General features: G+C 37.6%; 2 protein-coding genes across 3 annotated transcripts; both read left to right on the top strand.

Moving 5' to 3' along the window:
• Positions 1-979: 979 nt before the first annotated feature.
• exosc4 (exosome component 4) lies at positions 980-4,372 on the top strand. Its single transcript, XM_038303735.1, has 3 exons — positions 980-1,232; positions 3,319-3,525; positions 3,609-4,372. Exons 1-3 carry the CDS (start codon positions 1,062-1,064, stop codon positions 3,966-3,968), a joined length of 738 nt encoding a protein of 245 aa, XP_038159663.1. The 5' UTR covers positions 980-1,061; the 3' UTR covers positions 3,969-4,372.
• Positions 4,373-6,060: 1,688 nt separating this feature from the next.
• On the top strand, positions 6,061-12,526 carry gpaa1 (glycosylphosphatidylinositol anchor attachment 1). 2 transcript variants are annotated; one of them, XM_038303756.1, is made up of 13 exons: positions 6,061-6,194; positions 6,532-6,652; positions 7,272-7,451; positions 7,561-7,672; positions 7,770-7,917; positions 8,021-8,122; positions 8,244-8,440; positions 8,528-8,724; positions 9,601-9,754; positions 9,876-9,947; positions 10,033-10,226; positions 11,948-12,118; positions 12,206-12,526. In XM_038303756.1, the coding sequence occupies exons 2-13, from the start codon at positions 6,579-6,581 to the stop codon at positions 12,447-12,449; spliced, it is 1,845 nt and encodes a 614-aa protein (XP_038159684.1). In that variant the 5' UTR covers positions 6,061-6,194; positions 6,532-6,578; the 3' UTR covers positions 12,450-12,526. The 2 variants fall into 2 exon arrangements, with proteins under 2 accessions (XP_038159684.1, XP_038159683.1); XM_038303755.1 differs by having other exon boundaries at positions 10,030-10,226.
• The last annotated feature ends 1,211 nt before the right edge of the window (positions 12,527-13,737 follow it).

The raw sequence follows: 13,737 nt of genomic DNA, 5'->3' as shown, positions 1-13,737 counted from the left end.
TGAACGTTTAAATATCTAACGTTCAACTAAATGATTTACAACAGTTGTGTCTAACGCGTTTGGCTTTATCTTATATAACTGAAAATGCTTACATTTAATTTTAAGACATTTGTTAAACAAATATGAACTACGAATCGCGGTTAAAGTTGCTTCTTTAAGATCCGAGCATCTTGCCGTATCTGTTCACCTATCTGTTCAGATTAAATGTCTTGCTTATAAGTGGAAAATCTGAAACCCGTCAAGATCTTTTAGATGAAGTTAGTTATTTGTTATATGGCATTAAGCAACAAAAATAAGTATTCAATTCACATGGGTTCCAGCACATAGAGGAATTGTAGGTAATGAAAAAATAGATAAGTTGGCTAAAGAAGTTAAAGCAAGAGAAATTGAATATGATGTCCTATTAAGTAGAGCAGAAATAAAAGTAATTATTAAAGATAAATAACATATGGCAGGAGAGATGGAATTTAGAAGAAATAGGGAGGCATTTACATAAAATACAGAAGGTGGTAATCATAAGAAATCCTGGTATAACGAATAGGAGAGAGGAAGTGTGGATAAACAGGTTGAGGATTGGGCATACAAGTTTAAATAGTGGTTTAAAAAATATAGGGAAACATCCATCAGGTGATTGTTCCTATTGTGGGGAAACAGAAGGAGTAGAACATGTGTTAATTTATTGTAGAAAATATATAAAAGAGAGGAAAGAACAGGAAAGGGCAATGGGGACTTCAGTAAATATGGTTAATTTATTAGGAAAGCATCAATCACATGATGTAGTTAAAGCATTTATTAAGTATTTAAAAGACAAAATTAGATCAGGGGATTTAGTATTTATGTGTGTGGTTTTTTTTTTAAGATACGAAGATGTATAGAATTTTTTTTCCTGAACTACATCTCCATCCAGTTGATGGCGGTATACACAACAGTGTGTAAACTCTCATAAAGCAGCATAGAAGAAAAAGAAGAAGAAGTAGTATCCGTCCACCGCAGTGATCGATGGGTAATGTAGTTTCGCAACAAAAAACACGTGGGGTGTATTGCTGTGACTTCTACGAAACATGGCGGGGTTGGAGCTGCTCACCGACCAAGGATACCGCCTGGATGGAAGAAAAGCCTCCGAACTGCGGAAGTTTCAGGCCCGTATGGGAGTGTTCGCTCAGGCAGACGGTTCTGCTTATCTGGAGCAGGGAAACACCAAGGCTCTGGCTGTGGTTTACGGTCCGCATGAAGTAAGTAGGGCCCCAGTGGCGCCGAGTCATAAAATATATTCACGTTTTTATTTAATAAATACCCTCGTTTCCTTGGCTGGGGTTGTTGAAACTTAAAATAAGGATGAAAATATAATGCATTTCCTCTTGTATTAAAAAGATATTCGTTACAGTCAGTGACGTGCGGTGAGGTTCATAGCTGGTGAGGCACTGACGTCATCAGAATCAGATTTGCAAATAGATGCATAGATTGACAGCAGTTTACAGGTTATGTTTCACTTCTGCATCCTTACACATACAAACTGTAGCTCACAAAACACACATTTCCTTAAAAAACAAAACAAAATAAATGTTATTACTGTCTTACCTTTACTTATAAATGAATAGAAGTCCTCCTTATCTTCCTTCAGTTTTAAAAGTCTCTCTGTCTCAATGGAGATCACTGCCAGGGAAGAAAGCCTTCCTTGATCCGTCCTGTTCCTGCCTTATGTTTTCAGTCTCTTGAGCACCCCCTGCCATGAGGCAAGAGAACTGCCTGCCTCACCTCGAACTTGTTCTCTGCCGTTTATAATCGCTCATTACACGAAACACGTTACACAAACACAGTTGGTGACAAAAAGCTCTGTACATTATATACATAAGCCAAATTATTAGAAATAAGTTCACATATTACATTTGTTTAAACCATTTTATTGACGCCGTACAGCAACATGCTCTCTCCGCTTTGCAGCCAGCGCAGAGCCAGGGGTTGCGCAATCCAAGGTGAGGCAGAGCTCGCTGCTGCCTCACCAGCATCGCTTCCAAGCATTTGAATGGGAAAATAAGAAAATTCAGCGATTTTGAACAAATAAAAATCGAAATTGGTGAAGCTACATGAAAAATGAATATTTTTTAGTACAAACCACCGGATGAATATAACAATTTAAATTACTTTATGATTATATATTTTCTTTCTTTCCATGATGGCTGGTGAGGCACTGCCTCACCTGCCTCCCCTGACCGCACGTCACTGGTTACAGTTCTGTTTTGCCCGTGCAAATGATCAGTGACCGTTTCCTTTAGTGGTTATTTGTATCAGCAATAATCAAAGTCTTTTCTTTCTTTTTTGTACTTTTAAACACTAGAAAGTTTAGTGATAAAGCTATCAGAGTTTTACTGAATTCAGATGTGATTTGAATAACTAAATGTCTGGTGTGCTAAATAGTAATAAATCTTCAAAGAATCTAAAACAGGATCAAAGTCTTTATGCTACAACATCTTTTAACCTTATGTTTAAAAAGACTCCATCACTGTCATAAGTTTGCATTTGCAGGTCATTGGCATTTATATGGCACAGTTAAAGGAAGGGCAGGTGATGCATCTGAAGTTTTAGTTTTGGATAAAAATATACAATTAAGTTTGTTGGATTTTGATGGAATTGTTGTGTTTTTGCCACACATGAACCAATATATATATTTCTATTTATATATTAATAAACAAAAAAAAAAAAAATAGGCTCCATTAACATTCAGGCCTAATAAAAAGTGTTAAGAGTTTCGTCTGGAAAGCATATAACCTCATCTCATGTTAAATAAGGTTGAGGATGGGGCCATTTCCCAGGGTTGATGTTGGCATGGGTTTTCTTTTCTAAACAGTTTTTATTTGTATTTTATGTTATTGTTCTGTTCAAACACAACATTATGTCCAAGTTTAAAAAAATCCTGCTTCAAGAACTTAAATCTAGTCCCCAATTTTCAGTATTTCTGTACATATCAAAATGAACAGTGGTCATGATGCTGCCACTGCCTTGCTTTACAGTAGGCACAATGGTCTAACATTTGAAGACTTTCCTTGTTTCCACCAAATATGTTTCTGATAATTGTGGCCAGACTGATCATCTTTGCCTCCACTGGCTATGAAGGGTTTGCTTGAAGGAATTTAAAGTTTAGTCTAGCTTAAAAGCTTCTGTTTTTGTTGCCACTCCTTCAATCTATGATGATGTAAACCTTACCTCTTTAAGAGCTGTTAAAGTCTTCCCAGACATATGTTATAGCTCTGTGGTTAGATTTGCTATAGATTTAGGATCTGGGCTTTGATTCATTGATGTTACTGTTGGTGTCCGCTTCAGATGAGAGGATCCAGAAGTCGGGCCCTTCATGATCGAGCTGTTATTAACTGCCAGTACAGCATGGCCACTTTCAGCACAGCTGAGAGGAAGAGGAGACCGCATGGAGATCGCAAATCCACAGAGATGAGTCTCCACCTGAAGCAGACATTTGAAGCTGCTGTGATGACTCAGCTCTTCCCACGCTCTCAGATAGACATCTATGTGAAGGTAAATCGCAATCGCAGGAAAGCGCAACGTTTACCAAGACCCTTTCTCTTCTTAAAATTATTCGTTTTCTTTTTTCCATTCAGATTCTGCAGTCAGATGGAGGGAACTACAGCGTGTGTGTCAATGCAGCTACCCTTGCGGTCATTGATGCGGGCATCCCCATGAGAGACTACGTCTGTGCCTGCACTGTAGGCTTTGTTGATGAGACTCCTCTTGCTGACCTTTGCTATGCCGAGGAGAGCGGAGGAGTGAGCTCTCTGGCTTTGGCTCTGCTGCCCCGGGGCGGACAGATCGCCCTTGTTCAGATGGACGCCCGACTTCATCAGGACCACCTGGAAACCCTGATCGAAGCTGCAATGACTGCTTGTAAAGGGGTGAGCAAGGTGCTGGACGAGGTGGTGAGGCAGCATCTCCAAGAGGCATCTGTACACTCCAGAGAGTAAAATCTGGACTGGGATTCTGAGAGAGTTTTCATTTACTTCATTAAAATAGTTTCTTTATACTTTTGTACAAAAATGATCCTAACAATACAAAATGTGTGTATCTTTACTTCTTGTATATGATCTATAAATAAACAATTGTATTTTATGGGATTGTTTGAACAGACCGGAACAAAATAGACCTCAGAGAATTACGGTAAGAAAAGCTCTTCATCATAAGACACCTATCAGGTAATTTATAGAATCAAGAAGCTTATTGTTTTAGCTAAGTATTATTTGTATTTGAAGAAATCTTTTTTTTATTGTATTGTGCTGTTAATGAAGTTTCAGGAACACAAATGTGAAATGTACTGCTTTGTGTTAGTGAAGCATACATACTAAGCTATATTAAAACATTTAGATATAAATGAATCTTTTCTAGAGTATTTGTACAAAACTAGATCTTGCTTCAGTCAGAATCTCTGAGTATGTAGGATCACTTAAAACTTTAAAACTTTAGCCTACATGTCAATTTAGGCAACATTAAATGGAAGGAAACTGTTAAAGAGAGAAATGGAAAATATATTTTTTAATATTCTTCCATTTTCTCTTTAAAGAAAAAAAACGCAAGCCATGTGTGTGTCTAAACTATTGTATTTTTATAATTCCAATATTCTGTCATCAAACCCTAAAAAATTAAAGTATTATTCGATTGGCTTTGAGGGGATCTGGTGAGGTGCTGAACATGTCCTACAACCTCCTTCACTCCTAGTAAATATTTTTTTGCAGTTTTTGTCATGTTTTTATCGGACTTTTGGATTTTTTCTATACGAGTTAGAACGTTTCAGTTATTTTTAACTGGGCATAAATTGTAAATGTTAAAATAAGTTTCATTAACTGTACTTTAGGTGCATAGTTTAATAATATTAGTGGTCCTGCAGCAGCTGAAAGTTGCCCATTTGTGTGCTTAAGTGCGTTTTTATACTGGAGTTGATAATTGGATATCTTTGGCTATAACTTATACTATAAACAAAGTCAATAGGACAATATTTTTACCCTCATGAATTCCCATAAGATAATTTACCAAAACAAATTAAAAAATGAGACCCTGTAGAGCATAAATGTCTCTCCACAGGTTGGCTTCACTTAGCAGTTGAGAAAGGGTGAGGAGCCTCACCATCTGGGCTGGAAGAGGAGAGGAGTCACTGTTTCTCTGCATTGAAAGCAGTAATAAAAGGTCAATTGATCAGGTTGCCTCCTGGGTAATCCCAACTTCCTTGCAATTCTCATTTGGGAGGATTACAGATACAGAACCCTTTGGCCTGGAAACACCCTGTAATCCTATACTTCCCTTATCTGAATCATGATTGATGCAATAGACTTTCAACCACTGCAAGTGCAGCAAAATGTTCTCAAATAACATGGCATCTAGTGTAGAGTAATAACCCTTATATATGTTTTGCACGCATCATGTATCAATGCCTAAATTACAACAGAAATACTGTTTCACATATTGTTCTGTAATATGCACCATCTGCAGAGACTATGTTTGCAGTAGATTTACACTTATCTGGAGAGATATGTACATTTTCTTTCATCAAAAAATCTTAAAATATTATTTAAAAAATCTTTAACAGATAAGGAGGTTTTGTTTGGGATGCAGAAATGTGAACTTGTCAAAACAAAATTTTTACATGTTATTTTTTGTATTATTTATGGTGAATGTCATATTCACACCTCCAAATATTTACAACAAAAACATAATTTCCAGATTTTTATCTTATATTAATATCTATATAACAATCTTAAAATATAGTTCAAATGCTAAAGCCATGTTAATCATAACTGCCCTTAAACAATTATAACCCTCGAGCATAGATTTGATTTTGACATTTTAAAATAATCTGTTCTGTAAAGCCCTTTGTTGCTGTATATGTTTTAATTATGAATGTTCTATTATTGTTCATGTATGTTCCTTTTTTTTGCAATAAAAAATAAGGTCATATGTAACATCCATTGGAAAACAAACTATTAATGTTCCGTTATTTAGACTAAATTCCATTATGGTCCACTGAAAGCCCACGCACTATTAAAAATGTGTTCATTTAGTTTTTCTATTCTATCAGCGCTTCTAGAGCGGAAATCGGTCCGCGGTAAAAACTGTCCGTCAGAAACAAGGAAATCGCAACGTATTTTAAGGAGAGGCGCCCCAGATGAATCTCTGCAGGTGAATGTGGCGTCTAGACTGAGGTACTTTTTTGTTTATATTTGGAGTATTATAAGACCACATTTTAAACTGTAATAACTGAGACTTCTAGTGGACTAGAACGGGGTTGGCGAATTTACAGGCTCTGAAAACGTAGCTCGTAACTGGCTAGCATTATGCTAAACACAGCACCGCTGTAATGAAAGCTGCTGTGGGACTGCGGTCTGGCAAAGCGGTGTTTAAATTGAATGAAAACCCTGACATTAAGGTGTATGTTGTTCTGGGAACGTTTGGCATTATCAAATACTACTATATTCCACATTGTAAAGTATTAACGTATATATTTTTAAACTTGATTTCTTAATTTTTCGCTTTCTACAGGAGCCGGTGAGTGCAGACATCCAGGAAACGTCAGCCCAGAAAGCAAGATGGGACTTTTATCTGATCCCAACAGGAGACGGGCTTTAATCAGCATGTTGACCCGCCTTAATACTCCAATCTGGTTAGTTTCAATCACAACAGGATCCCATTTATTTCTGATCATGTAAAACAATGTTAATACCAGCCAGTCCTGGGTAAAAATCCCTAATTTTTAGAGGATTCTGTTTTTTTCTTCTGATCTTTTAAGCTGGCCTAAAATTCCTTTATATTGAGGTTCCTCTAATAATTCCTTCATGATTTTAGAGATGCACCGATCCGTTTTTTTCTGAATCAGATACCTATACCAGGGCTATCAATGAATGCTGGTCCTTGACTTAATGAACCATATATCTTGCCATGTGACTGAAGGCTTTAGTCTTGACATAAACATTGCTAAAATAAAAGGTAACAAATGAACACAGTTATAAATGTATATTATTTATAAACATAAGCAGAAAAAAGAAATAAATAACACTTCGATTTTAGGTGCTTTGGATTGGATATAGAATTACTGGTATCCAGCAATTTAGTCAATATCGGTGCTGATATCTGATCCAGGTATTGTATTGGTGCATCTTTACTTAATTTCATTTTAAACTTGGAATTAGAAACAGGTCTTTTATTTCTTAGACGCTGGGGTATAAAGTCTATAACTGGCACAGATTACAGATGATTTACCTTGTTTTGTTTCTGCATCCCAGTGTGCTGTGCTACTTTGCCGGTGTTTGCTGGTTTATGGGATTAGCATTTGAACCCTTCACGTTGCGGACATATATGTCGGAGAATGCCATGGGATCCACCATGGTTGAGGAACGCTTTCCTTCAGGAGAAAGAGCTCTGGCCACAGGCAGAGAGTTTGCTGCTCACAAGAAGAAAGTCGGGTATGCTTTTTTCTTTCTTTTTTCTTTATGCTTAAATCTGTATATATTGTTGAACACCTTAGCATTAGCTTGGAAGTATTCCACTGGTTTGTTTGATGTTTATCTTTAGTGGGATACCGGTTGATTGGCTAGTGAAAACGATGCAGGCTCGAGGGTTGGAGGTTTTCACCCAGAGCTTCTCTCGCACACTACCCTTTCCAGATGAAAATAAAGAAAGATATGTAAGCTTATATAAGAATTTATTTTCCTGTTTGGGCTCCTCTTTTTGTTTTGTTTTGTTTTTGCTGAAATAGTGACAAACTACACCTTTCCTGATAGATTGTAAAAGGTACAAATGTCTACGGGATCCTTCGCGCGCCTCGAGCTCCACGAACAGAAGCCCTGGTGCTTAGTGCTCCTTGTAGTCCAGGTGATCAGAACAACCAGGCCGTGGGGCTGCTGCTTGGTTTGGCTCACTATTTTCGCAGTGAGTACTGTACCCTCTGAAGGTTCCTCTACAATCAGTTCACTTTTAAATCAGTCAATATATCAATTCAGTGAGGATGACATTAGTAATCTGTTGTTACCAGGTCAGATTTTCTGGGCCAAGGACATCATCTTTCTTGTAAACGAGCATGATCTGATTGGTATGCAGGCCTGGCTGGAAAGCTACCATCACACCAACACTACAGGTGATCATCTGAGTTGATTCTGTCATAATGAACAGCCATTACACTCGAATAGAATGATTAAGTTTCAAGGGTTTTTATTCAGTCAAAACAAACAAGAAAATTGATTTCCTTTTTCTTTCAGGAATGGACTGGTCTCCATTACAAGGCCGCGGTGGTTCAATCCAAGCAGCTCTGTCTTTGGAGCTCAGCAGTGATGTAATAACCAGTTTGGACATAGTACTGGAAGGTCTTAATGGCCAGTTACCAAACCTGGATTTAGCAAACCTCTTCTATGCCTTCTGCCAGAAGATTGGGGTTCTTTGCACCATCCAGGGCAGGGTAAAGACCTGGAAAGACATGCTGTTATGTGGTTAAATCCCCTATATGATGATCTTTTTATATTTTGATTTGTGGATGCTTGTGCAGTTGCAGAGGAATGATTGGGACAGTGTGTCAGGCTACAGCCATGCAGTCCAGACCATGATGCTGATGGTGATGAAGCAGGCCAGTGGACGGCCATGGGGAGACCACGGTTTGTTCCTGCGCTACCACATAGAGGCAGCCTCCATCAAAGGCATCAACAGCTTTCGACAGTACAAGACAGACCTCACCACCGTCGGCAGGTCAGAACCACAGAGGACTGAATATTTTTATCAAAACCCCAAATATACTATAAATAATATAAATATAAATAATTATAGCAGAAGTGGTCACAAAATGTGCACCTTAGAAATAACTGATAGGAAAATAAAATAAAGTATTGTACTGTACAGTTTTATTTTTACAGACACTGTATCTGGAGAATAAATAATAAACAGCGTTGGACATTTTTTGCAGTAGTGGATATGTGCAAATAGCATCATCAGAGGAAAAAATGACAGCAGTATGTTATTTAAGTCACTAAGACAGAAACAATGCAAAAACCAGCATGAATGTAACAACTTATGGAGGTTGTTGGGAACAGTGATGGTTATAAATTCTTACATCTGTTGGGAGAAAGGACCTGTGATAAGAAACATTGTTTGTGATTTAGAGCACTAAACTATAAAGATGCAATTTCAACAGATGGTGTCATATTTACAGGACGAAATGGCAAATGTGTTTGTTTCGGACTGACACTAATAATATCATTTTATTTTATATATTCCTTATACATTTTGAATTTATGTGCACATCAATACATTACAATATAATTCAAAAGAACCCATATTTCAGTGACCTTGTTTAACATAAGTTTTTCCTTCCCCCTAATTTACGATTATATGCTTGGACATAGTATTTTTTAAAGTCTGATTTTGTAGCAGTGATTATTTGTTGCTTAGTCCCCTAATGAGGCGTAACAAACACAAGCATGATTGTGTAAGCAATAACAGTATTCTGTATTGAAATGTCTTTTTATTGGTTACATGTAATATTTTAAAACTCATTGACATTTTATTTTAAGATGCACTTGAAAATATAAACATTTCTCTGATTTCATTTTTCTTTTTGCCTTTCAGACTGCTGGAAGGAATGTTTCGGAAGCTGAATAACCTTCTGGAGCGTCTACACCAATCTTACTTCTTCTACCTCATGCCGTCCCTCTCCCACTTTGTCTCTATCGGATACTATATGCCTGCCTTTGGCCTCCTGGCGGTCATTTTGCTGCTTCGTGTATCCTCCCTACATAATTTCTCTTTTTTTTTTTTTGACTAAACAAATAGAAAAGCTGGTATGACTGACTGAGTTTTAGTTGTGCAATCTATCTATTTATCCTCCTTGACTCTAAATGTAGGCCTTAGACCTGTGGGTGTTGATTGCCAATCCACCTGCCGTAACAGCGGATGGAGTTGCTGATTTAGAGCAGGTTGGACACCTACACAGATTAACCAATTGGATATGAAACTACTTGTTTCTGTTGATTTATCTCTGAAAACTCTTTCCTGCAGCAGTCCAGTACGGGGGTTCTGTCAGTTCTGACTCCTCTGGTGATCAGCCACCTGACTGGAGCAGCTTTGTACATACTGCCAACCCATTTCCAGGAGATTGCTGTCGAACACTTCCCAGTTTCTGAGACAGAAGCTGTTGTCCTCACAGCCATTGCTGTGTACACAGCAGGTCTGGCTTTGCCTCATAACACACACAGGTAGCGACTGACACAACCTCTGGTTTATGACAGATTCATTTTATACCTGTTCTCATTTAGTCTATTCTTAACTTTGTTTAGGTTTGTCAACTCATCTCTTTATTTAGGAACATCTGATTGATCTAGAGAAAAGCAACAAATCATCCTATTTATTTAATCTTGATTAAACAAAGATAATTAGAAAATGTTTATTGAATTCATTTTTCATGCATAGCTTAAAGGTATAGTGGAGGATGGTGTTCCTCCTAATTGTCGATCCTTCTGGTGATACGAGGGGCGTTCAATAAGTAATGCCCCTGCCCCACTTCCAGATGTTTGATCGAGCTGAAATGTTGCATGTGAGGTATTTTATATCTCTAGATTAAATAGCAAATTACAGCTCTGAACTAATTGTGGTTTCTGATTTACTGGTGTTAAAACTGAGTCATGTCTGAGTTTTTGCATTTGAAAGGACGCACACAACGGGAGACTTTTAATCAAAGTAACTTATAGTGATAACGTCCCATAATATAACCTTTTAAAACATTTTGCAAAGGTCATATAATGGGCTTCATCACCATAAGTTACTTTAATATAATCAAAAGTCTCCCGTGGTGTGAGTCCTTTCCAATAGAAAAACTGGATCACTGCTCAACACTCAACAGGCTCCATTTCAGACTTTACTCAGTTCAAACACCTGTAAGTCAGAAACCACAAATAGTTCAGATCTGTAATTTTCTACTTAATTTATAGAGATTTAAATAACGTCACATGCAAAACACCAGCTCGATCAAACATCTGGAAGTGGGTCAGGGGCATTACTTATTGAACGCCCCTTGTATGTTTACGTAAGGCCGTCCTACGTGCTCGTCCCCATTTTCACTTACCGGTGGTGAGTCTGACATATTGGAAAAATTGCAAATCTTCTTTTTGAAAGTAAGCTTGTATGAGCGATGCAAACAGCATCTTTTAAACAGAGCGTGCACGAGGAGAAATGGGCTCGTGCGTGCTCTCACACTAGGAGTTCCCTTTTGGGAGCGGGTACAGGAAAATTCTCAAAAATCCTCCACTATACCTTTAAAGGTCTTTGTGTATTCAGACAGTTTTTTTCTTAAAACTAAAACCCCAAACCAGAAAAAAAAAAGTTAACGATAAAAAAGAAAAACAATTCCCAGAGGGTTTACTTTCTATTATCATATTTTTGAAAATTATCATATTTTTTTGGGCTCTGCCCAGCATAAGCCTTGTGTTGTACACAAGTCCAAAATGCCGAAATATATATTTTCATTCATGGGAAACCTCATATTCCAATATTAATTTGTATGAGGATTTAAAACACAGCAAATTCCAAGTAATGTGGGTCTAATTACATCTTGCTTATGGCCAGTTTGTCGAAAAAAGGAATTAAACAATTTCTACCTGATATCCATGCAAAACTGAGGCTCCTTCAGTCCCACAGCAAGCACCCTCTCATGTTGTATTTGTATTTACAATTTTTTTAGTGCAAAAAAAAAAAGGATAAATGGTTTATCAATTTTCTAGTTTTGTTTCAAAGAAAAAAAATTATGTTTTGTGTCATCTTTGTTTAAACAAACTGCCTAAATATATAGACAGAAAACGAGGTGATTTCTGTAAATCAGTCTCAGTGTAGATTAGCTTTAAGAAGGCGGCACATCTACACTTTGAGCTGTAGAATCAGGACTTTGCTGCAGCTAAATAAACTGTTTTGTTTGTTGTTGCAGGCTGCTGACCGGTGAGGGGACAGAGCAAGGCTGGAGGGTGCTGAAGCTCGTTGCTGTTCTCTACCTGGCCGTTCTACTGGGTTGCACTGCCCTCATTAACTTCTCCCTGGGCTTCATCCTGGCTCTCACCCTGGTGCCTGTGGCTGCTTTGGTTACACCCCACGTGCCCAAGTAATTCCTTAGATATTTTTTTTATCAATGTTTTAGTAGCACTGACAGAAATGTCGACTCTGATATGTTTTTTTTTCCTTTCTTCAGAGCGTTGTCAGCTGTCGTCTTGGTGATCCTCAGCCCAGCCTGCACGCTCCTCTTCTCTGTGTTTTTCTTCCAAGAGCTCCAGGAAATGCCTGTCAGCTTCCAAGAAGGCTGGCTGCTGTACCTGTCTGTTATTTCCCAGGGAATCCTGGACCATTACTTGTACGGTTCTCTGGTTTACCCACTTGTTGCCTTAATGATTTATCCTTGTTGGCTGCTGTTCTGGAATATCCTCTTCTGGAAATAGCCTGCAGATCTGCTGAGGGCTTGAGACTATTAGATGATCCACTAGAGGATGAAGCAAGGAAATTTATTTTGCAAAAAGGATGTGACTCCCTCTGGTAACATTTTGTTATGAATTTTCACTGAAGGTACACATTTCTTTTTTATTTCTTTTTTAAGATTGCAGCCATTTTATGGCCTCCTAAAACATTTTAAGCAGCCAATAAATAAAACGGTTTGTACTTTACATAACTAAGATTAACAACCAGTTGTGGGAGTGGGAAGATGTAAACTTGGGTATATGCCGTATTTCAGTAAATCAGTACATCCATAACATTTTTAAAACCGATTCTGTCTTTTAGTGGGACATCATGCAAACAAAACTTTGATAACTAAAATAACTATGTAAACAAATGTGTGGGTGTACTATGATTTGTGAAATGCTGTGAATAGAATATTCCTTCTGTGAGGAGAGGGTTTTCTTTCTGGATTTATTTCTGGATGGTTTGGGTTTTTGGACTAATATAAAAGAAGCTGCACTGTTTATAAAGAAAATGTTCAAGAGATGATGGTAATGAAAGATGACCGTCAACAGCCTGCTTCTTAACAGTTGAAGCAAACATCACTTGGTGGATTTTTTTTTCTTTTACTTTTATTTGTGTTTGTTTCATATTTATAACTTTTAAAGATATTTAAAAAATGAACAACTGTTTTGTAGTCTGTTTTGGGTACGCTAAGCTTTTTAAAAGCATCTTGACAAGAAAATCCATCCATCCTACACACCCATTTTCTTAATGACAATCTAACCCTAACATTTACAGGCTTTTTTTCTGGGTGTGCCACAGGTCTCCTTTCAGTGGGACCTTCCCATTAAAAAAACTCCAAATAAACACAAGGCGCCCCAAACAGAACCAGAAACTACTGAAAACTAACAGACGATGGAAAACCTTAACCAATTTATAAGGCCGAGCTTATAAATTGGTTAAGGTTTTCCATCGTCCAAACATGTCAGCCGCTCATTTCCAGGATGTCTTTTTTTCAGTCATGACTATAGATGAGGGTCAAAATGAATGAATAATCTAGAGCTTTACTTTTCTACCTGGCTGTTTTTCCATCACTGGAACTCAGAGTAGACTGCAGACAAAACTCAAGTCCATGTAAAGGTCAACTGTACTAAATGGCTTTTGTATGTATCTAATTTATTATGTAAATCAGGTACAAATATACCAATCAGAGCAGCAGCAACTTGGCATATTTAGGTATCTCACTAACCCAAACCAAGAATCAGAATAGGTGAAGAAGAGGAAAGGCTC

The sequence above is a fragment of the Cyprinodon tularosa genome, unplaced genomic scaffold (genome assembly GCF_016077235.1).
Source record: "Cyprinodon tularosa strain WSP-4 unplaced genomic scaffold, ASM1607723v1 ctg52, whole genome shotgun sequence".
Classification (NCBI taxonomy): Eukaryota; Metazoa; Chordata; class Actinopteri; order Cyprinodontiformes; family Cyprinodontidae; genus Cyprinodon; species Cyprinodon tularosa.
This window is presented reverse-complemented; position numbering and strand designations above follow the sequence as displayed.